The sequence below is a fragment of the Manis javanica genome, chromosome 11 (genome assembly GCF_040802235.1).
Source record: "Manis javanica isolate MJ-LG chromosome 11, MJ_LKY, whole genome shotgun sequence".
Taxonomy (NCBI): Eukaryota; Metazoa; Chordata; class Mammalia; order Pholidota; family Manidae; genus Manis; species Manis javanica.
Window position 1 is genome coordinate 109,018,387 of NC_133166.1, and position 22,998 is coordinate 109,041,384.

Here is a 22,998-nt window from a genome sequence, read left to right on the forward strand (position 1 = left end):
GGCCCCTCGGTATGGGGTGCTGCACCCTGCTGCACATTCAGGGTATCCCTTGGATGAAAACCTCTCAGGCTGGGAGGGATTTTCTGCCCCGGCCATTCCAGTGATCAGGAGCTGTGCACGGTCCCACCAGAGCCCCACATGGGAGCACACCCACTCATTCACGGCATGAGAAGCAGAGACTGAGGGACGGCCTGAGCAGAAAGCGAGGGCCGGGGGTGGGGGGCTGCTCAGAGACACAGGAAGGATGTAAATTCTAATTGGCAGGTTGGGTAGCATCTCCATCAGACTTGACCCCTATGCAAAAATTTCCATAGCATCCCAAGTGGTGGCTGGTTGTTCAGTCGCATATATTTCACCATGGGGAGCTCACTACCTTACTGTGTACACCCTCAACTCTTGGGAGCATCTTCCTTCCATGAAGGTCCTGGACACTCCCACTGTCCACCCTCAGGTTCTTGGATGGGTGGGAGGGCACCTGGGACATGATGACAGACTTGGAGGGTCCCAAAGGGAATAACCAGGGCAGGTGGGCAGCCTGAAGCTGGATGACATGAAGCCCAGCAGTGAAGCTGAGCGCTGAAGGTTTGGGGAGCAGGGGTGCTGTCATACCAGATGGGGGCCAGAGTGTCCACACCCTGCTTCTGGGTCCTCCAGGCGTTCTTTGACCCGTATGGCCTCGTCTTGATACTTAATTTTATTTGCAAAGACCCTGTTTCCAAATGCTGTCACATTCTGAGGTTCTAGATAGACATGAATTCTTGGGGGACACCATTCAAGCCAGTATGGATGTGACCTTTCAGCCTCGGGGGCTTGCCCTGAGGACCCTCGATCCAGTAACTTTCCACAGCTCACTGGATGCCCAGAGGGTCAGGGCTGGTCTCTTTGGTGCTTGGCAAGCTCAACCCTGGCCGAGGCACAGGGTGCGGAGCCCAGCCTTCACCCGCTCTTTCCTGCAGGTATCTGTACTTCACCAACATGCAGGACCGAGCGGCCAAGATCGAGCGCGCAGCCCTGGATGGCACCGAGCGGGAGGTTCTCTTCACCACGGGCCTCATCCGCCCCGTGGCCCTCGTGGTGGACAACGTGCTGGGCAAGCTCTTCTGGGTGGATGCAGACCTGAAGCGCATCGAAAGCTGCGACCTGTCAGGTACGCACCCAGGGCCTCCCTGGAGAGCGGGTCCCTCGGCAGCCCGCAGGCCTGACCTCAGGCATCGGTAATAGTGGTTTGTCAGTGAGCTCCCTTGAGCGGACAGTGTGCTGGGTTTTTGTACCTCACATATACCCCCACCTGAAAGGATGAGGTCCCCACGTGGCAGGGGCAGAAGGTGCGGCTCAGAGAGGGTGAGCAGGCTGTGCTTCCCTGGACTGGAAAAGAGTGAGCAGCAATGCTCAGAGGGGTTTTTCCTCCAGAAAATGGGATGGGATAGGGGAGGGGAAGGTAGGTGCTGTGTGTGCAGGGGCCAGCAGCAGGGTCCACGGGAGACACCCAGGCGGGCACAGGGCTGTCTGAGGACTGGTCTCAGGTCTGCCTGACTCCAGAGAATGTGCCCCGGCTCCCAGCCCTGTCCCGAGCACAAAATCCCCCCTCCACTCCCTGGCAGCCCTCTGTTCTCCCAAGCCCAGCATGGGCTGAGCTGCTGAGGGCCGCTGCCACTAGGGGGTGCTCGTCCGCTTGCAGGGGCCAACCGCCTGACCCTGGAGGATGCCAACATCGTGCAGCCTGTGGGCCTGACTGTGCTGGGCAAGCACCTCTACTGGGTTGACCGCCAGCAGCAGATGATTGAGCGCGTGGAGAAGACCTCTGGGGACAAGCGGACGCGTGTCCAGGGCCGTGTCGCCCACCTGACTGGCATCCACGCTGTGGAGGGCATCAGCCCAGAGGAGTTCTGTACGTCAAGGGGAGGGTGGGCATCTGCCCAGAGCATGGTGACCCCTGAAGTGGCCTCTTGGATAAGGGAGGAGATTGGGCTGGTTTGAGGGCTGGGAGACAGAGGCCCTGTTTCTCTGGCTATTGGCTGGGCCGCCTGCCACTCCTAGAGGCCCTGCAGCCGGTGCCCGCTCCATCTCAGTGAGAGACCCTGGGCTTCCCACCTTCTTCCTCTCCCACCACTGGAGAACCCGCTCTGCTTTTCAAGGGCCCCATAACTAAATCCAACCCACTTTTAGATCTGCATCTTTTTGATTAACTCCAAATCAGCTATTAGTAGCCTTCGTCGCACCTACAGAATCTTTTTTGCCGTGTGAAGTAACAAAACAGGGGCGCACTAGCTCATCCCGACCGCTGTGCTGTGGTCAGGGTGGGAAATTGGGGGGGCGTTTAAAGATTCTGCCTACAACTGCCTGGCTGTGCCCAGGGGCTTGGGCACGAGGGACCTCTACCCCTGGGGTCTTGCTCTTCCACAAACGGCTCCTTGTGTGTTTAGGGCCGTGTGTGTGTGTGTGTGTGTGTGTCTGTGTGTGTGTGTGTGTGTGTGTCTGTGTGTGTGTGTATGTGTGTATGTGTGTCTGTGTGTGTCTGTGTGTGTGTGTGTATCTGTGTGTGTGTGTGTGTGTCTGTGTGTGTCTCTGTGTGTCTGTGTGTCTGTGTGTGTCTCTGTGTGTGTCTCTGTGTGTGTGTGTGTGTGTGTGTCTGTGTGTGTGTGTGTCTGTGTGTGTGTCTGTGTGTCTGTGTGGCTGCCTGACTCTCTTCTTGCTCTTCGTTCAGCAAGTACCCCTGGGCTGCTGGCTGGATGCTTGGTGCAGGGCCAGCGCAGTGAGCCAGGCCGTCCCTGCCCGTCCTGTCACGGCCCCAGGTCTTGCCACTTCAGACCGCCTGCTTCCACCCACTCTGCAGCCCCATGCCGGCCCCTTGTCCTCCCCCTGGCCGTGTCCCCACTCCCCAGGGCCCCCCTCTCTCACCCCCGTTCCTTTCCTTTCCTTCTGCGTCCGAGTGGCTCCTGCTAGTCCTTCGGGTCTCACTCTGCTCCAGCGTCACTCTTAGTGGGTAAGTCTTTGCCCCTGGCCTCCCTCTCAGCCACGCCATGTTTTGATTGTCCTGCATCCCAGGCCTTATGCTCAGTACGTTATTAGGTATGTTATTTCACAGTAATTTTACTGTACAGCTGAGCAAAGTGGAGCTCACAGACAGTGTGAACTCGCCCCTCTGGCTGGCTGTGAACATGCCGGGACCTGCCCTTGAGGCCAGACCCCGTGTTGTAGCGACGGGGCTTTGCAGCTGCTTACCTCCAGTGGGGCAGGCCAGTTGGCAACCTAGTTCTATAGAGTTTTTTTGTAAGTACAAGCAGTTGGGTCTGAATGAGGCCGATGGGCTCACTGCTGTGCGTCAGGGTGTGACATCAGACCCAGCAAATTGGTCACTTCTGTACTGACAGCTGGGTGGCCAGTTTCTGTCCCTGTGGACCCTTGGCCTGGGCCTGGTAACACTCCCCAGCTTCTGGGCACCTGAGGCACCCCGTGGATCTGGGTTGGAATGCATGTATTTACCTGACCCCTTACACCGTCCTCAGCAAAATCTCCGGGTATTGGGTGTCCCGGCCTTCAGAAGGCTGGCAGGTGGTCAGAGCAGTGAACGCTGAGCTCGTGAATGTCTAGACCCCCCGATGGCAGCAGAAAGCACGCTGGCCAGCAGCTCCTTGGACCTGAGAGCATGGGAGGGCCAGGCAGCCTTTAGTGCACAGGGATAGTTGACATGAGGGACACCCCCATGGGTGCTACTGTGCAATGTCTAGGGTGACATGGAGAAGCTCCTGGGTCTGGGAGAGGGCAGGAATCCTTGAGTGAGCTCTCCCGAGTTGATTTGGGATGGGGTCCCCCAGCCAGCTTCCCCACAAGATCCCACACCTAAACTGCAAAACAGAGGCAACGGTCAGGAGTGACACACCCAGATACCACCCGGTTTTGTATGAAGTTTCATTGGAGCACAGCCACACCTGTTGGTCTGTGTGCCACCCAGGGCTGCCTTTGCTTACAGCTTGCAGACTTGAGGAATTGTGACAGAAGATCTGGCATGGAAAGCCGAAACTATTTTCTTTCTTGTCTACACAGTATGCTGACCTCTGCTCTAAACCATGGCTTCTGTCACTTTACAAACACCTGCTCCTGCAGGTCGAGGAGGGACACTGTGATTTTTCTTTGGCTCTGGGGATGCAGAGGGAGCTTCCTGTCATTTCCTGTCACTCAAGGTGATCAGCCTCCTCCCGGGCCCTCCCGTTGTTCAGGTGTTGGACGCATTTCATTCCTAGGGACTCAGTGCCCTGCTGTGTTAACAAACCACCACAGACCGGAAGACTAAAGCCGCAGAACCATCCCGCCACAGCTCTGGGGGCCAGAAGCCCGACAAGGTGTCGCAGGGCTGCACTGGCTCTGGAGGCTCGGGTGGGCCGGGGGCCCCTGCCCCTTCTGGTTTCTGGTGGTGGCAGGGCTTCTTGTGTCCCACACCGCTGCCTCTGCCATCACATGGCCTCCTCCTCTGTTTCTGTCTTCACCTCTTCCATAGTCTCTTATAAGGACACTTGTCACCAGATTTAGGGCCCACCCTGAACATCCAGGCTGACCTCTTCTCCAGATCCTTAATTGGATTGTATCTGCAAAGACCCTTTTTTCAAATAAGGTCACACTTGCAGATTCTGGGCATCAGGATGTGGACATATCATCTGGGTGTGCCACCACACCATGAGGGACAGGTGGACAGGGTAGAGTGATGGCTGTGGGCAGTGAGAGCTGGTGCCCACGGGCTGGGGTGCAGTGGGCAGGTTCTGTAAGTGATTTCAGCCCCTGTTCTCATCTGTAAAGCACAGTGTCAGTGGAAACAGATTTCATAGGCTGCCCTGGGAATTACGTGGGAGGATCTGCAGGGACCTGGCCTACAGGAGTGCCAGTTCCTGTGAGTTCTTGCCTGGCCCTCATTCCCAGCATCTTCTGGCTACAGCACTGAGGTGGGAGGTACAGCGCAACCCCCTCCCGCTTTGTCTCTACAGCAGCTCACCCGTGTGCCCAGGACAACGGCGGCTGCTCCCATATCTGCATTGCCAAGGGTGATGGGACGCCACGGTGCTCATGCCCAGTCCACCTCGTGCTCCTGCAGAACCTACTGACCTGTGGTGGTAGGTGTGACCTCAGTGCTTTCTCTTGGGATGCTGGACAGGGACCTAATTCTCTGCCTGCCAAATTGTTGCCTAACACCTAAAATCAGAGTCTTTGTGGCATCCAGTTTCCAGGGCCAATTGTCTCTTCATTTACCCTCCTTTCTTTTCTAATTGGTGCATTAAGGGTTATGAATGTCCCTGTAAGCACTGCTTTTGCTGCATCCCCCAAATTTTGATAAGTTATATTTTCTTTGATTAGTTAAAATATTTTTAAATTTCTCCTGAGAGGATATCTTTGGCCCCTGAATTATTTAGAAGTGTATTGTTTAATTTGCAAATAACTGGGAATATTCCAGCCATCTTTCTGTTACTGATTCTAGTTTAATTTTTAATTCTACTGTTGTCCAAGAGCATACTTTCTGTGATTTCCATCTTTTTAACTTGGTTCAGGTATCTATTATGACCTAGCATGTGGTCTCTCAGGGTGAATGTTCTGTGTGAGCCTGAGAAGAGTGTGTATCCCGCTGTTAATGTGTGGAGTGTTCTACAAATGTTAATTAGACCCAGCTAATTGCATTGCTGTTCAGGTCCTCTGTATCCTTCTTGCCTGTCTGCTTGAGCTCTGTTACTAATGAGGGTGTTGAAGTTTTCAACTTCAGTAGTGGGTTTGTCTGTTTCTTTCTGTAGTTCTGTCTTTTCCCCTCCCCCTACCTTTGGCCCTCTTCCTCTGAAGGTCTGAAGCTGAGTGGGCAGTAGTCAACTTTGTGAGTAGAATCAGAAGACCTGGTTCAAATCCCAGCTGAGTGACTCCAGGCTAGTCAATTGCCTTCTCTGAGCCTCCACTTTCTGTGAAAAAGAGAGGTTGAGAGCACATCCCTGATGGAGTTGTTATGGGCATTAAGTAACAGAGCGCTCTGCATGGTCCCTGACACATGGCACACAGGGATGCAGCTACTGTTAGTCATGGGGATGGCAGTAGTAATAAAAAGTGACAGGTGTTATTGTACCACAGTGAGGCCCAATCCCCAGGGCTGCCTCTCTACCTGAGACCCTCTCATCTCTGCTTCTCCTCTGAGCTCCTGGGGCAGGTCTTTATCCTGTGCCTTTCTTCTTGTTCTTACACCCGTGACTCCCACACCATGCCCTACACACAGCAGGTGCTCAGCACACGCTCGCCAGTACAGAGGCCTGCTCTCACAGCTTGTCTGCTCCCTGGAGAGATCGGCCATTGCTGGGAGCCCAGCGAGCAGGGCTGCAGGGCCTGTCTGGGTCTTTCTGCTTGCCGACCTCACACTGTGACCCCAGAAAGCCTGGCCGAGAGCAGAGGGTCCGTTTCGTGTCTGTGCTCTGGTGGGGGCTCCCTTGGCCCCCCTAAGCCTCTTGTTTTCCCCAAGCTTCAGCACCAGAGCTCACGCGCCTCTGCATCCTGAGTGGCCGTGCGGCTCCCACAGCTGTCTAAGCCGCCCTGTTGAAGTGGGGTCTGCTCAGAGCTCTCAGCTCTCCCTTGGACTCCCATGGGGGACAGGCCCCTCTCTCAGCACCTGCCCCGGGCCCTGAGCCTCCAGACTGGAGGATACCAGGCCCTTTCCTCGTAATGCAAGCAGCGTGTGCTCACTGTGTACCCATCTTCAGTCCTCCCTGGCTGCTTCTCCAGGGAGTCACAGGGTGAGGGCTCGCCGAAGTGCCCAGGCGATGCGGACCCTTGTGCCTCATGAATGGCAGGAGCCAGATGGCGCGAGGTGCAGCCTGCATGGCTTCAGTGCCACTGAACCCTTCCCAAGCCACCTGTAGCCACACACACACACACACACACACACACACACCCTGCTCTCTCTGTTACTCCCCACGAGGAGCCATGACAGAGGGCTGCTGCTTCTGTTTTAGGGACCAAACAGAGTATCTGGGTGGCTGGGGGGTGGTTTGTCAGGCTGCACAGCTGATGAGGGGAGCCTGTCCAACCCCCACCCCGGCCCCACTCCCTGGGCCCCCAGAACAGTCCCACAGTGCCATTCACCGAGCGCTGTGGGGCATCCGGCCCATGCTAGGGCACTGTGCTGAGGAAGCTGGGTCCGGGGGTGTTGTGGTTCACTGTAGTCGCCTGGCACGAGGTGGCTCCAGATCCTCCCATCCTGCACCCTCCCAGCTCCTCCCCTCATGAAACTCCCTCCTCCGGGAGCCTTCCCCCCCCCCACCGCCACCTCCACATGCTGTCTCTACCCTCCTGCCCTTGGCACACTCCTCAGCAAGGTTCCTGTGGGCACACTGCCCGCCCACAGAGTCCCAGCCCACCGCTCCGTGTACCCCCAGAATGTAACAGGCGTGGGTGCTGACCACCTGCTTTCTGACCCTCCCAACTCCCAGCAACAGTGCAGCGGATGCTCCGGTGAACAAGCTGACACGCGCGCAGACTCGGCACCAGATTGGCAGAGGGGGCCCCAGAGGCAGGCAGAGGCAGGGTGTCCAGCCAGCGGGGCAGCCAGGATCCAAGAGACCTGGCTCAGGGCCCTCAGGGTGCTTGTGAGGAGGTCCAGGGCCCAGAGAAACGCTGTTCCCAGCCTCCCAGCCCAAAGTGCCTTCTGCTCCTGTTGGTGCGAAGCCTTCTGCTGCAAACCCAGGTTTCCAAGGGCCCCCTTTCGCCTCCACAGTAAGCAAAACAGCAAAGACTGTGTCTCCGCTCAGCAAGTATTTATTAACCCCGCCATCGTCACCTTGGGGCAGGAGGGGGGACGGCGGACAGGGCACGGTCTGGAAACTGTGGGTACAACACTCGCCAGTGCAGCGTGTCCCCTGCCGTGACACCCAGGAGCACATCGCCTGGTTTTCGCGTCGCCAGGCGGGGCGGCGTGTGATGGCGTTTCTGCCCCTCCGCAGAGCCTCCCACGTGCTCCCCCGACCAGTTCGCTTGCGCCACCGGGGAGATTGACTGCATCCCTGGGGCCTGGCGCTGCGACGGCTTCCCCGAGTGTGACGACCAGAGCGACGAGGAGGGCTGCCCGGTGTGCTCGGCCGCCCAGTTCCCCTGTGCCCGGGGCCAGTGCGTGGACCTGCGCCTGCGCTGCGACGGCGAGGCGGACTGCCAGGACCGCTCGGACGAGGCCGACTGCGACGGTGAGCCGGCCCCGCCCCGCCCTTCCCGGCCCCGCCCCCTCCGTGCCCTTCCTGGAGAGCCGCAGTCCCCCGAGCCTCGCCCTCCCGGAGCGTGGGCTCCTCCGGCCGCCGGCGAGAAAGATCACTGTGAAGCCTTTGCCCAGGCGGTACTGCCGGGCCTTCCTCATCCTGGGAGGGGATGGGTTAGTTTTAGGTCCGCTGAGAACAGCTCTGCCGTCTGGCCCCGTCCTGTCCTGCCAAGCAGTTTGGCTTGCCGGCCTCCACTGAGTCGAGGGTTTCACGGAAACCCAAGGCAAGTCCAAGGGTCAGCTGGGCTTCCGTGACTTGACTCTGGCTGCTCCCCACCCCAGACTGCCGTGCTGCCCTCCACCAAGCAGTGTGGGGGTAGGGCTTACTCCTGGGTGGTCTCCAGCTCATTGAGTCGGGAGTGACAAAACAGGGTCGGTGTGGTCATCCGGTCCACTCAGACCAGCAGGGTCTTCCTTCGGATCTTGACAGTGAAACGTGTCTCTGTGCACCCTCTGAAATTTCCCTTTGTGGAGCACCTGCTCGGTTATTTTCTGCCGTATGTTGTTAGCGCCTCAGCCCCATGACTGCTGCGGAGCTGCCCATGGGTCACTCTAGCTGCCCCCCCCGCAGCTGCAGGGTGCTATTCTCAGATACACAGATGCTGTGTGGTCACCACCCACCCTCCCTGTCATGATGAGTAGCCATTTTGTGGAAGAGGAGGGCCTGAGGGTCATTTCCCCAGATGGTTTTATAAAGCCTCAGTTAAATCTTCCAACTCGGGGACCCTTTGAGGATTTGATGGAGGCGATAGGCCAGGGATTGGCAGATTGCGGCCTGAGGGCCAAATCCAGGCCACCGTGGGTTTTGGTGAATAAAGGCGTACTAGAACGCAGGCGGGCTCCTTGGTTCATGTACTGCTCGCAGCTGGCCTCCCAGAGCAGAGTGCAGCAGTTATGACAGACCTGTGGCCTAAGCGCCCTGTGCTGAGCCCTGCTGCAGGCCCTGGCCTGGGCACACAGAGTGTTGGCGCCCGTCCCAGAGAGCAGCAGGACCCCTGAGCCATCCCCCTGCCCTCCCACACGGAGTGCCCCTCCTGGTGTCAGATGCAGTCCCTCCAGCAGGTCTAGTGCGGGCTCTCGGCTCACCCTGTTTCAGAAGCTTCCTCCCCTGCCTGGCTACCAGGAAATCGTCCCCCACACTGCGAGGACAGGGTCCCCTTGTCTTTAGTTCCCAGAGAGGGGCACGGGGGCAGGCAGGTGGGGAGCTGAGGCAGGATGTGCCCGGGGGCCAGTGATGGCAGAGCCTGGGGCCGCTGCCTTCCTCCGGGGCTGCAGTTCCTTCCAGGTCCTCACTGGAGTGGTGAGGTAACAGTGTGGCCTGCAGGACCAGCCTCTCCCTTCCCCCGACTGCGGGGGACCATGAGCTGCCTAGGCCACTTGGAAAGGGCTGCTTTGCTTCCCTGCTTGAGCTCTCCTCCCCGGTCCTCCCCCAAGAGCTCTGCTGTGACCCTGCCCCTTCCAGGGCATTCCTCTAGTGGGCTCTCCCCTCCCAGGTGACCCGGGAGAGCCTTGGGGCAGGTGCCGGCTTATTTCTGGCTGGCTCTGGAGGCCTGGCCCGTGGAAGGAACCTCAAGTACCTCGGGGAGGCGGCGGTCTCTCCCTGCCTGCCCTAGCCCAGCGATGCGTAGGCCCTGGAACAGCAGCCATGGAGGGGAGGCTGAAGACTGGATTTGGTGTGACCACTGCCCGGCTCTGCTCTAGAAACAGTCCCATTTGTCCCTTCTGTATTGGAACCTCTCTTGGGTCTCAGGTGGCAGGGCAGGGAGCACTGGTTGGTGGCCATCGCATGGTGCCCTCTGGCCTCTCTGAACTCAAGGCCCCTCCTTGCAGCTGTCTGCCTGCCCAACCAGTTCCGGTGCGCCAGTGGCCAGTGCGTCCTCATCAAACAGCAGTGTGATTCCTTCCCCGATTGCGTCGACGGCTCTGATGAGCTCATGTGTGGTGAGTGGTCTTCCCACGGGGCAGGGGAGTGGTCACCCCAAAAGTGTGGGGTCTGGATGAGGAAACATTCTGGGGGCCATTTGTGGGGACCAGGAGTCCTTGGCTTGGGGGGAGGCAGGAAGGCCTTCCCGGAAGAAGAGGCAGCTGGGAGGCTTAGCTGAGAAGGGGAGGGGAAGCCTGGGAGCCGTGGGGCTTTCCACCTGGGGCCGAGGCGCAGAGGCCCGCCTGAGAGGGCCGTGCTTCCGCCTGCTAGGCCCTCATTCAGCAGCATCTGTCAGGCGGCAAGGTTACCCTGATGGGGGTGGGGCATGTTCCCTGGCAGCCTGCTGCCTGGCTGAGGAGGTGCAATGTGCACATGTACACACGTTCTCTGACCATCCAGTGGCGGGGCCCATGCAGCCAGGGGTGCAGGGGCCAGAGGATGTGAGGCCAGGGCAATTAGGGGAGGCTTCCTAGAGGTAGTAGCTCTTGAAGGGCGTCTCTGATGAGACAGGAAGGGAGCTGGAGCCCCAGCAAGTAGAACACGGACATGCCATATACTACAGAGGGACCTGGCTGAGAGCTTTGACTGCAGGAGAGAGGCCTTATGGGTGGGGAAGCAGGAGCAGCCCCCAGGGACTCACAGCACCTTGTGCCTTCGTGTCACCCAGGCCAGGCATTCCAGGTTCCGTCTTCAGTGAGCGGCGGGGCCGCCGGGCCCAGTCTGACAGCATGGCTTGGGCCCTAGGGGTCAGGGCTGGTGTCTATCCATAGTCTTATTACTGGGGCCAGCAGTTTCTCTCCCTCTCCTGTGGGCTTTGGTTGGCAGGAGGGACGGAGCGGATTGCCTTCGGGATCACAGAGCCGGCCTGGTGGGAAAGGGAATGTCCTCTTGTCAAAGTTGAGTGTAGAGCCCTCCTTGCTGTCCCCCATGGCTTGGATGGTGGAGCCACCCCCACCTGGCTGTCACGCCATGTCCAGAAGGACCCCTGGGCACACCTGTGTAGCCCTGAGCCTGCTCCTAGCTTTGTGGGTTTGGCTGAGCCCCCAAGTCCAAATCCTGTCGCATTCTGCCCCTCACATTACCCTCACTTAGGGCCTTTCAGGATCCTAGGCCTCTGTGTCAGGCAGACATTCGGGGCTCAGCAAGCCCTTGCAGGTAAAGACCCAGGACCCTGGGTACGTCTGTCAGCCCAGCCCAGCTTTTAAGCATGGGTCGAGTCCATGACAGACAGGCCTGGAGCCCCTGGGCCCCGCCGACCTGCTTCCCTCCTGTGGCCTGGTGGTCAGCTGCCCAGCTGCACAAAGGGCATGACTCATGGGACAAGCTGGTGCACTTGTGTTCAGCCACCCTGAGAGTGCCGGACAAGGATGGGTATGAGGCTGCACAAGGGGTCACATTGAGGGGCTGTCTGGAAGTAGGGAGAGTTTAGCCAGGTGGCAGCAGAGGAGGAGGAGGGTGCTCCAGGCCGGCTGCAGGGGCAGTGGGGGTCAGCCTGCTGCCCATGCACCCCCAGTGGTCCCCTTCCCCCTGCCCTCCGGCAGCGGGTGTGGGCCCAGGCAGAACCACCCCCAAGCACACAGCGCCCACCCTGGGGCTAGAGAGCCTGTTCCTGTGACCTTCTCCTGTCTGTTCTCCGGCAGAGATCACCAAGCCGCCCTCTGACGACAGCCCAGCCCACAGCAGCACCATCGGGCCCGTCATCGGCATCATCCTCTCTCTCTTTGTCGTGGGCGGGGTCTACTTCGTGTGCCAGCGTGTAGTGCGACAGCGCTACACGGCGGCCGGGGGGCCCTTCCCGCACGAGTATGTCAGCGGGACGCCCCACTTGCCTCTCAATTTCATAGCCCCAGGCGGCCCCCAGCAAGGGCCCTTCCCAGGTGAGGAGCCTGGGCTGTGCAGGGGCCCTGGGCGGAGGTGGGGGAGCCCCTCAGTGGTCTCTGTGGGACCAGGGCTTAGTGGACCCGGAATGCTGCCACCAGCCCCCTCATGCCCGTGGCAGACGTCGCTAAAGGATGCCGGCGTGCAGGCTTTCCTGCTGAGCTGTGCTGGGCATCAGAATCCTCGACACAGAGGCCTGCACAGCCAGGACCTGTCCCTTGGCCTTGGAGGTGTGGGGACAACTCTTGGGATTTGTCCTTCCGTGTTCTCCTGGGGCATGTCCTGTGTCCTCTTCAAATCCTCGTGTCCCCTGGAAATGGGTGCAACTAGGCTTTCTAGAGCAGAAGGAGTCAGGACATAGCAAGCAGCAGCCTTGTCCTGGGTGTGGTCCTGGGGCCGAGCAGTTAGAATTTCTGAGATGTGGTCCAGCAGGAGCCCACACCTTGGAGGCCATGTATGTAGCTGCCTGGGGGCCATTCCTCCAGGCTGAACCACACCTGTTCATGCCATGTCACGGTGTAGCCAAGAAGGTGGGGTCAGTAGGTGCTGAGTCCAAAGAGGGTCAGGGAGGGCAGCTCGAGGGCCGCTGTAGGGACTGCCCCGTGCCAGCCCTGGGTCCCTCTCTCCTGTCCTGGCTCCCTGCCCAGAGCCACCTCACTGGACCCTGATGTCTGTGCAGATGTGGCCTGACTCTCCCTGGGGTAGTGGGGTTTCTCTTGGGTTTCTTGAGAGGTCGGGGAGGTCCAATGTGGCGGCACTGTCACCTTGCGGCAGCCCCCAGACAGTGGGGCCCTGTCTGTCAGGCAGGCTCCCTGAGAGCCTACTGAGTTCCTTCCCGCCCTCCTGTTTAACTGAAAAGATTCACATTGGTGCCGGGTAGAGGGCCTGCAGGGTGGGGACCCTCCTCAGGCAGGACCCACCCACCTACACCTGGGTCTCTTGGGCTGCAGGGCCTCTCTTGGGCTGCAGGGCCCAGGGGGCGTGCCCTGACCCTGGGCGGCCTGGCCTCTGACTCACCTTGTCCCACCCCCACCAGGCATCTCGTGTGGCAAGTCCATGATGAGCTCCGTGAGCCTGATGGGGGGCCGGGGCGGGGTGCCCCTCTACGACCGGAACCACGTCACCGGGGCTTCATCCAGCAGCTCGTCCAGCACCAAGGCCACGCTGCACCCACCGGTGAGTGGGGGCTGGAGGAGGCCTGACCAGCCAGGGGTCCCCGCCACTACTGGCTGGCCAGGCAATGCTTCTAGGGTTACGAGCTGTTCCCCCACCATGGAGAATGGTGAGCACGCCCCCTTTGCTCCCTCTGGACACCTGGGTTTTCTCTTTAGTTTTCTATATTTAGAAACAGATACTCCTTGTCCATTGTGGGTAATCTGGAGACCACATACAGATACCAAGAGTGGAGGTCTTGCCTGTACCCCTACCTCCGAGGGTTGCTGCTGGGCATCTCAGTGTTTGGTGGCAGCTCTGTTCCTCGCAGGCCTGCCCTGTCTGCAGCTGCCTCTGCAGGGGCTGACAGGGTGCCCCGTGTGTGTCTGTGCCAGCTTCCCCTTTCTGCCCCCATACGGAGTACCCTGTTTTCTACCCAAAGCCTTTCTGGTTCCCAGAAAATAGCTGGTTTTCCAAAGGACAAGCACTCACAGGTGGCTTCTGGCTTAAATACTCCCTGGCAGCCCGAATGGGGTGAGGGGCTGACCCCGGCCGGGCCGCGTGCGAGAGAGAAATGATTGCACAGAGCGTGAAGCACTGGAGCCTCCAGTGCCCCAGCCCTGCACAAGCAGACCCTCTCCCCAGGGCTGGCTTGGGGAGGACCGCCACTTCCGAGAGCACAGCCCCAGGGCTACTGGGTGGGCTTGGTGCCCAGGTGTGATTGTGTGTACGAGACATCGGGGTGTGACCTCACATGATTCTGTGCTGTTAAACTCTTAAACGCCCAACTTCCTGCAACACTGTTCTCCCCAAGGTGAAGACAGTCCTTCGCGCTTCCTCTGGGCGTCCCCAGCGGGCCCCACCACCAGGGCTGGGCCTCCTTCCCCTTTGGAGGCCACTTGTGTCTGGGCTGTTGTCCCCTTCTTATCCAACAACAATGGCAGGTTCTGGGAGGAAGAATGTAGAGGAGGAGGTTGCTACCTCGGGTGTGCAGGATAGGAACCGAGACCCCGGGAGGCTCCAGGGCCTGGCAGCGTCTAGGGGTGGCAGAAGCGAGGAGCCTGCAGCTGGGAGTTCAGAATGCCCACCATCATTCCTGTCGCCCTGCCCGCTGCTGCGGTTTCCTGACTCTCAGGCCCATGTACCAGCCGAGAGCACCAGGGAGCTGCGGAAGGCCAGGCTTCCTCCAGGACAGCCCCTGGGCCCCCATGCAGACACCAGCAGGCCCAGGAAACTGGCTCCTCGGTCCCCAGGCTCTGCTAGGAGCTGGAGGGATCATCTTCGGCAGCGTGAGACAACACTGAGCAGCCAGCTCTTTTTCTCACCAGCTTTATTGAGATAGAATTGCCATACCCTATAATTCATCCACTTCGAGTGTACGGTTTGCTGGGCTTCAGAATATTCAGAGAGTCGTGCAACTACCACCACCATTTTAGAACATTTCGTCACCCAAAAAGAAACTTGCATGGAGCCAGCTGTTTTTCAATTAATGACATTATTTTGTATCAGGATATATGTTCGTGATACAGAATTCAAAATGTATGGCAGAATATTCAGCGAAAAGACATCCCCCTTCACCCAGAGCAAGAGCCCCCAGTGGCGAGTTCTGTGGCCAGTCCTCGTGTGTCCTCCCACGGTAATCTGTACACGAGCGAGTGTGCCAGTGTGGACTTTATTTTCCCAGCAGAGTCATGTTTTTGCTTTTCACTTTGAGATAATTGTAGATTCATGAGCCGTTAGAAGCAGCAACGCCCTTCACACTGTCCACCCTTAAATCAGTCTCCGCGTGGGAACCTCTTGCAGAACCATGGCTGGCTGTGCTATTCTCTGCTGCTCTCACAAAAGTACCACAGCCTGGCTCGCTCACACCGCGAGCGGGGTTTCAGTCCTGGAGGCCAGGAAGTCCGAGGTCGAGGCTCCGGCAGGCTTGGTGTTTGATGAGAGCTCCGTTCCTGGTTCATAGACAGTTGGGTTCCGCACGCAGCAGAAAGGCAAGGGAACGCTCGCAGGGCTTTTCACCCAAGGGCGCTGACCTCCTGCATGGGGCCCCACCCTCACGGCCGCATGGCCTTCCAGAGGCCTCACCTCCTGACACTACCACACTGGGAATTAGGTTTCAACATAGGGATTTTGGGGGACACAGATACGTAGTCCATGCAATAGTACAGTGTCCCAGTCAGGACGCTGATAGGCTGTCCTCAGACCTCACTCAGATTCCATCAGTTTTACATACTTACGCCTTTGTTTTTAAGACTGTTTTCTTGTGAGCAATTTTAGGTTCACAGCGAAATTGCGAAGAAGGTACAGAGATTGCCCGTGTACCTCCTGTACCCCCATGCACAGCCTCCCCCGTTGTCAACATCCTGCACCAAGTGGTGCTCTAAGTGGTGAACGCCCTGACACACAGTCCTGAAACAGTCACCTGTTTTAAGCAGGGCTCACTCCTGGTGGTGCGCATTCTGGGCGTTTGGACACATGTACAATGGCACATATTGCAGTATTATACAGAGTGGTTCACATGTACTTTTTAAAACCCAAATCATAGCATCTGAAGGTAGTGATAGCTCCTCTCTGAGTTTTTTTTTTTTTTTATAATAGGTAAAACACTGGCACTTTTTTCTAAAAAACTGCTTTTAGTTTTTTTCTGACGGTCCCCAGCTGAGAGCCCTCTCCGTATGCCACTTCAACCCACTCTCGAAGGTGGCGCTATCATGGCCCCATTTTAAACACGTGGTAACTACCCGGTCCCCCATTCCTCGGCAGATGGTGGGGCCAGCTGCCCCTACCCTGCCTTTCCCTGGAATTTGCTCCTCGGGCAGTGCTACCCTCTTCTTGGTGGCTGAACAGCAGCCTTGGTAAGGTGGTGTGGGGGCATCAGGTCGCATGGGCATTTTGTTATTCCAGCTGCGTTGCATGGGACCCCTACGCTTCGTTTGTCCTCCCGAGGGGAGGCAGCGGGAGGCCGAGCACTGGTCATCTTCACCTCCCTTGCCCAGTGGCCCTCCTGAGGGGACAGTCCACCTTCCCACCAGCAAAGCCCCACACCAGCAGGCCTGTCCCTCTTGAACACTGCCCACAGCTCTAATTTAGGGTGAGAATGGTTGGTGGTATAATCTTAATTTGTATTTATCTCATTACATATGACATTGAACATCTTTTCTGCATGTTCAGTAACCTTTGTGGTTTTATTTTCTCAGGAGGGTTTATTAATGTCCTTTTTATATTGGGTTGTTGGTATTTTTCTTAATCACTTGTAAGGTCTGTTTACATATAGACATACTAAGAAAATTAGCCCATTGCCTAAGATGTGTGTTGATATTTTTTTTCCCAGTCTTTTGATTTGGATTATGGTGTATTTTGTTGTTTATGCAGTAAATTAAGAGATCTTTTGTGGACATCCGAGGATTTTTTTTGGTTTTTTGGAAAGCTCAGAAAGGCTGCCCAGCTCTGATCATAAGAAACCATTCTTTCCATGTTCTCTTTCTAAATGTTCTCAAGGTTGCATGCTTTTTATTTAAATGTTTGCTGTTTCTGGAATGTAGTTAAATGTACTGAGGCAGGAGGCACCCGCCTGTATTTCTGTGCTGAGGGCTGTCAGGTGGCCTTTGCTAGTGGCGATTCAACCAGGAGAGAGGCCAGAGAACAGAGGAGGCGCAGCGTACGAGTTATCAGTAGGCGCTGGGATGCCAGGGAAGTGGCCAGCGAGAGGCAAAAGGAACACCTGAGCGCAGTAAAAGCCCATCGGCCAAGGCGGTGTCCCGAGGGCCAAGACCAGGCCATGCTGAGGGCACAGCCGTGCTCAGCCCATGGCTGAGGGGGCACCGACATGCCGCACCCCCGGTACTTGCTGGAAATCTAACTACTGTCTCAGGAGGACCATCGGGGCCACTCCTTGGCCTTGAACTCCCCAGGCCCCCAGGGGTGGGGGGCACAGGCCACGGGCAGAGGAGAGGCTCCGGGTGCCTTTGGAATTGGAAGCGAAGAGAAAGCAGGTCAAATTGTGGGCAGAAGACAAAAAGGCCCCTTGGCCTGGGGCATGCAGATAGCTGGGGGCCCTTTATGTGGGGTTACCCTGCCTGGTTTCTGCTCCCCTCTCTGGACTCCCTCCCCCCAGTATCATGCCATCCAACTTTGGGGTCACATCCCGAGGAAGCCCCAGGCTGGCTACTTGGACCGAAGCAGGGGCCCAGGTGCCTCTGGAAGGGCTGGGCACTTCTTGTAGGGGACTCACCAGGTGTCAGGAAGCAGGTCTCCCCAGCCCCGTTTTGGAGACCGGGCAGCTGGGGCCCAGAGAGGGGTAGTCCCTCCCCAGGGAGCATCTGCAGCCTGGCAGCCACAGCGCCCTTCCTCTGCCCTCAGTGGCCTGGGGACATTCGGTCCTAGGCATGCAGGGTCAGCCCTGTTCCCTCTCAGCTACTGTGGGAAGGCGGAGTGCCCCCTTCAGGGACAGCTGCTGGTGGACCCAGAGGAGGCGGGCTGGCTGCCAGGGGAGATGCACACCTGGCTGGGTGTCCAGGCCCCATGTCCTTCTGGCCCTTTGTGGGGCTGGTCACATGCTGCCCACCTCTGAAAGGTGTATTCACACAGTAAAATTGTGTTTATTTTCACAGTTTTGGGGCAATACAGTCCCTTGAGAAAGGGGTACCTTTTCCTGATTTGCTCAGAGGTACTTTGAGGGCCGGCCACAGGCCTGCGCCCCCCCACCCCCACGTGGGGACCCCTGTGCTTCATCAAGGTTGCAGCAGGGACAGGGCCACCTGAGCGCCGGGAACCAGGAATATGTCGTGGGCATTAGACTGCACCGTGTGGGGGGAGACAGCGTGGGAAGGTCCAAAGGGGGGCTGGCAGAGAGGTCTCAGAGGAACCTGGGGAGGTGCTCGCTGGCCCAGGGGACACCTGCAGGGGAGGGCAGGTGCCCAGGGACCTCCCGCCTCTGAGCTGGCATCAGCAGGGTGGGCATCTGGGCACCTCAGCTGCCTCCACCTCTCACCGCGATGGCCTTCGGGGTGACTGCTGCTGCCAGTCCACCTTCCGAGTCTGGCCAACCCTGACCCAGAAGGCTGCAGACCAGGGGTTCCTGGAGGTGTGGGCCTCAGAGCCAAGCAGGCCTGGGCCGTTGGCACCCTGCCCTGGAGGGAGGCTGGCAGGGGGTGGGGATGCACTGCTCCATCAGGCCCCTAACCCTTGCCTGGCTTTCCTCAGATCCTGAACCCACCGCCGTCCCCTGCCACAGACCCATCCTTGTACAACGTGGACATGTTCTACTCTTCAAACATTCCCACGACTGCGAGACCGTGCAGGTACAGGGACCCTGCCCCAGCCTCCGCATACCAGGGGTGGGGAGGACACCAGGGCTGTCACATCCACCCCTTGCCTGGAGGATGCTGGTAGAGAGGTCCAGCTCGTGGGCTTGCCGCTGCCCTGGGACCACACCGGGCTGCCTTCCCACAAGCAGGAGCCCTGGCCTGGGTGTTGAAGCTGGACACTAACCAAGTCCCACATTCTGAGCGGGCTCTTGAAATAGCTTTAGGGGCATTTTGTAAGTGGGGACATGTCCGTGCAGACATGCCTTGAATGGTGCCACCAGGCAGTTTTTATGGCAGCACAGCCAGGCCCCCATCCCAGGAGGCCAGGAGTTCCTCATTGACACAATGGGGAGGATGGAACAGTACCCATTTCAGAAGGGGATTATGAGGACTACATGTGATTCTTCACAGCAAGTGCTAGAAACAGTGCCTGACACCAGAAAGCGCTTGACAACCGTTCCCCATTATCATTATGTAACGATGGGAGGCAGCTGGCTTGGAGCAGTCACATCTTGAGCTAAAGCAGCCTGACCCTGGAGACGTCTCCTGACCGCCCCGATGACGACACTGCAGGCCAGGCACCGCCTATACCCTGAAATCCTGTGTTGGGCTGCCTTGTGGCCTAAGGTGGGGACTGGGATCTTAGAATGTGGGGCTCACAGAGGGCGGGATGGCGGAGCCAGCGCCCAAGGAACAGCGGGGGCACTTGAGGCTGGGAAAAGCAGCAGGAGGGTGAGCTCAGGGGGGCCCAAGGGGGAGGGAAAGGGGGTCAGAGGTGGGACCAAGATCAGGATAGAACAAGCAAAGCATGGGGAGGACCAAAGACTGAGGGGCCCGGCTGGCTGGTGCGGATGTGACAGCCCTGGGGCCAGCAGTGGACGAGGCTTCTGGGGAGAGACTGAGGCCAGGGCACCAGGGAGCCACAGCAGGTCCCAGAACAGGGCCACGGCCCCGCACAGAGAAGCATCTCTCCTGAGGCAGCAGGGCTCCCAGCAGCCACAGAGTCCCAAACGGCCATCAGATGGCAGGTGGCGCGCATCCTGGTCTCCACTGCTCCGGTGGCTGGGCAACGACGAGGGGCCTTCGCCACTCCCCAGCGTTGCCTCCACCGGGGTGGTCCAGGGGCATGCTGCAGCCCTCAGCCCTACAGAGGGAACTGGCCTGGGCCCCCTGCCACCTACCCCATCAGGTAGTCCACTTGGGGGTGAGGTGCCCAGTGTTCCTGTGGGTCAGAGGTCAAGAAGCTCACCCTGCCCACTGCAGGCTCTGATTGGCCCCTGGACACAGGTCAGCACACCTGGATCCCACTCCTCACATGCCCCTTCCGCACCCAGGCTGGTGGGCATGAAACCCCAGTACGGACAACATGGGGGTGGGAGCTGAACAGGCCTGTGGGTTTCCAGGCTCAAACAGGCCCTGCAGTGGGTGAGAAGAGAGGACTGTCCCACCAAGGCAGCTCGCATGGACTTGGATTTGGTCCTCCTGGGGACCGGGCACTGCGCAGGGGATCACTGCCAGGGAGGGTCCCGCAGCTGGATTCAAACACAGTCCGTCCTGGGGCCTAAGTCCTTGACCCCAGGTCACCCTCCTGCTGCTTTTCCCAGCCTCAAGTGCCCCCGCTGTTCCTTGGGCGCTGGCTCCGCCTTTCCGCCCTCTGTGAGCCCCACATTCTAAGATCCCAGTCCCCACCTTAGGCCACAAGGCAGCCCAACACAGGATTTCAGAGTATAGGCGGTGCCTGGCCTGCAGTGTCGTCATCGGGGCGGTCAGGAGACGTCTCCAGGGTCAGGCTGCTTTAGCTCAAGATGTGACTGCTCCAAGCCAGCTGCCTCCCATCGTTACATAATGATAATGGGGAACGGTTGTCAAGCGCTTTCTGGTGTCAGGCACTGTTTCTAGCACTTGCTGTGAAGAATCGCATGTAGTCCTCATAATCCCCTTCTGAAATGGGTACTGTTCCATCCTCCCCATTGTGTCAATGAGGAAGTGAAGCCAGAGGGGTTTAGTAAGTTGTCCATGGTCAACCCGGTTGTTTCTGGAGGTCTTGTCCTCCAGAAAGGCGACCTTGGCCTGGGGCTGCCAGTTCCCACAGGGCAGGTGCAGGCCTGCCCACTTTAGAGGCAGGGATATTCAGGCTCAGAGAGACCATGCAGCTGGGGCAGGGCCCTATGCCCTTCAGATATGCATGTGGGTCTCCCCGGACCGAGGTCCCATTCCCCTTTCCCTGTCCCCTTCAGGCCCTACATCGTCCGCAGCATGGCACCCCCTGCCACGCCCTGCAGTACGGATGTGTGCGACAGCGACTACAGTGCCAGCTGCTGGAAGGCCAGCAAGTACTATCTGGATCTGAACTCGGACTCAGACCCCTACCCGCCCCCACCCACGCCCCGCAGCCAGTACCTGTCGGCAGAGGACAGCTACCCCCCCTCACCTGCCACGGAGAGGAGCTACTTCCACCTCTTCCCGCCCCCTCCCTCTCCCTGCACAGACTCATCCTGACCTCGGCTGGGCCCCCTGGCCTCTCTGTGCCCCTGTAAATAGTTTTAAATATGAACAAAGAAAAAGTATATTTTATGATTTAAAAAATAAATATAGCTGGGATTTTAAAAACATGAAAAATGTGAACAGTGATGGGGTGGGCAGGCCTGGGAAAACTTTGTACAGTGGAGAAAATATTTATAAACTTAATTTTTTGTAAACATCACTGCCATTCTTTCATGACATGTGTGCGTTTGAGTTGAGTGTCCCCCAAAGTGCATGCCGGCCACTGGCCCATCTGGGATGGCCACCTGGGGCGGTCGTCAGAGCTGTGACCTGTCCTGGGCATGGGTGTCTCTTCATCAGGCTTGCACTGAAAGGGCTGGGACCTCATGTGGTCATGAAGGGCCTCACACTGGATTTGCGCTCTGCCGTTGCCATCTTGAAACCCTTAGGTGATTTTTGAGAAACAGGCCCTGCATTTTCATTTTGCACCAGGCTCTGCAGATTATATGCCTGGGCTTTGGGCCCTTCCCTAGCCCTTCTCTGCTACCGTCTGACCTCTGTGTGTGCTGGCCCCATGCAATGGGGCAGGGGATGGGGGAGCCTCACCGGCCCTGCCATCTGTGTGGCCCCCAGTGGTAGGGGGAGGGAGCCCCCAGCCCTGTCGCCCTCCCCGGCCCCTGCCATGTCCTCTCCTGCAGACAGGCGGTGTCGGACCCATTCTCACCCAGGCAGTCTGTAAAGACTGCCCTATGCCCCCTGCTGGAACTGGAGGAGATGGACAAGTAAGGCCTGGTCCCTGCCCTGGAGAGGGGGTGCCAGTCTGCAGAAGGAGACTAAGAAGTCAGCACATAATGGTATGTCTGAGGAAGCGGGGCTGTTCTCCTGGTGCCAGGCAGGGATAACCACATTCGGAGCGGAGAGAGGAATGTAGCTGTGGGGAAAGGCTGACCCCAGCGGGAAGGCCAGAGGAGAACCACATGCATAGCGTGGGCATGCCCTCCACTAGAGAATCAGTGCACATGTGCCTCCTGACGTGGCCCTGGGGGAGTGCAGGGCGACAGCCTCCAGGATAGAGGAACCCCAGAACACACGGGTCCTGTGGCCCCAGCTCTCGGGATGGGGGCGGCGGCCCCTGGGGCTCCACGACTGCTCAGCCAGGGGACATAGATGGGCTTGTCCAGGCACACAGCCTGCAGGGCCTGGTTTTGTGGGACTGGCCTTGGGGAGCTGCTGCCCCACCCCACAGCTGCCTGGGAGGCCCCGGGGGTCATAGGTGGCACACTGATGGTTATGGAGACAGGTGGACTGCTGCTGCTGGGACCAAGAGTAGACACAGGACGAGGCCACCTGCCATCGGTGCAGAGCAGCCACGACCACAGAAGACCTCGTCCTGTGGGCCAGCTCAGGCTGCCTCTGCCACCTTGTGGGCACCTGCACTCAAGGCGCCTGCTTCTGCATGCCTACACTTCAGCCCTTACCCACTCATTAGCCGGCCTCCCATCCATTAAGGAAGGCGCCGTCGGCCCGACAGTTGTAAGTCTGGTGAATAATGCCTGAGAGGACGCCTGTACCCAGGCGTGCCTAGCAAGTAGCAGGTCCTTGGTAAATGGAAGCTGTGACCTATTAAAGCTCAGAGAGGTGACATACTCGCCACAGCTAGGGGCCGGCAGAGCTAGGGGTGCACCCAGAGCTGCCAAGCCCACGGCGGCATCCCCTGCCCCTCAGAGCTGCCTGCTGGGGTCCAGGGCCCCCCAGTGCACCCAGGATTCCTGTTCTTCCCAGATGGGCCACATGCCCAGAGGTGCTAATTGAAGTACTAATCTCAGGCTGGGCAGGCGACAGAGGGAGACAAGGAGCCTTTGCTGACTCCAAAGCAGAAGCTGCACTGTGGGGGTACCCCAGGAGACCCTCCACTTTCCTGCCTGCCTGCCAGCCATGCACTGCAGAGGGGGGCACCCTTGGGAGCACCGCTGCTCGTTCTGCCCAGCTAAACA

General features: G+C 58.5%; 1 protein-coding gene across 1 annotated transcript in view; it reads left to right on the top strand.

Moving 5' to 3' along the window:
- The window catches only part of LRP5 (LDL receptor related protein 5), a 103,334-nt gene extending 82,115 nt beyond the window's left edge, over window positions 1-21,219 (top strand). The window contains exons 15-23 of the mRNA XM_073217229.1: window positions 957-1,147; window positions 1,679-1,888; window positions 4,977-5,102; window positions 7,956-8,192; window positions 10,091-10,201; window positions 11,825-12,061; window positions 13,099-13,238; window positions 18,417-18,514; window positions 20,758-21,219. Coding sequence (XP_073073330.1) covers window positions 957-1,147; window positions 1,679-1,888; window positions 4,977-5,102; window positions 7,956-8,192; window positions 10,091-10,201; window positions 11,825-12,061; window positions 13,099-13,238; window positions 18,417-18,514; window positions 20,758-21,019 — 1,612 coding nt within the window. The 3' untranslated portion in view covers window positions 21,020-21,219. The remainder of the gene's footprint in view (window positions 1-956; window positions 1,148-1,678; window positions 1,889-4,976; window positions 5,103-7,955; window positions 8,193-10,090; window positions 10,202-11,824; window positions 12,062-13,098; window positions 13,239-18,416; window positions 18,515-20,757) is intronic.
- The last annotated feature ends 1,779 nt before the right edge of the window (window positions 21,220-22,998 follow it).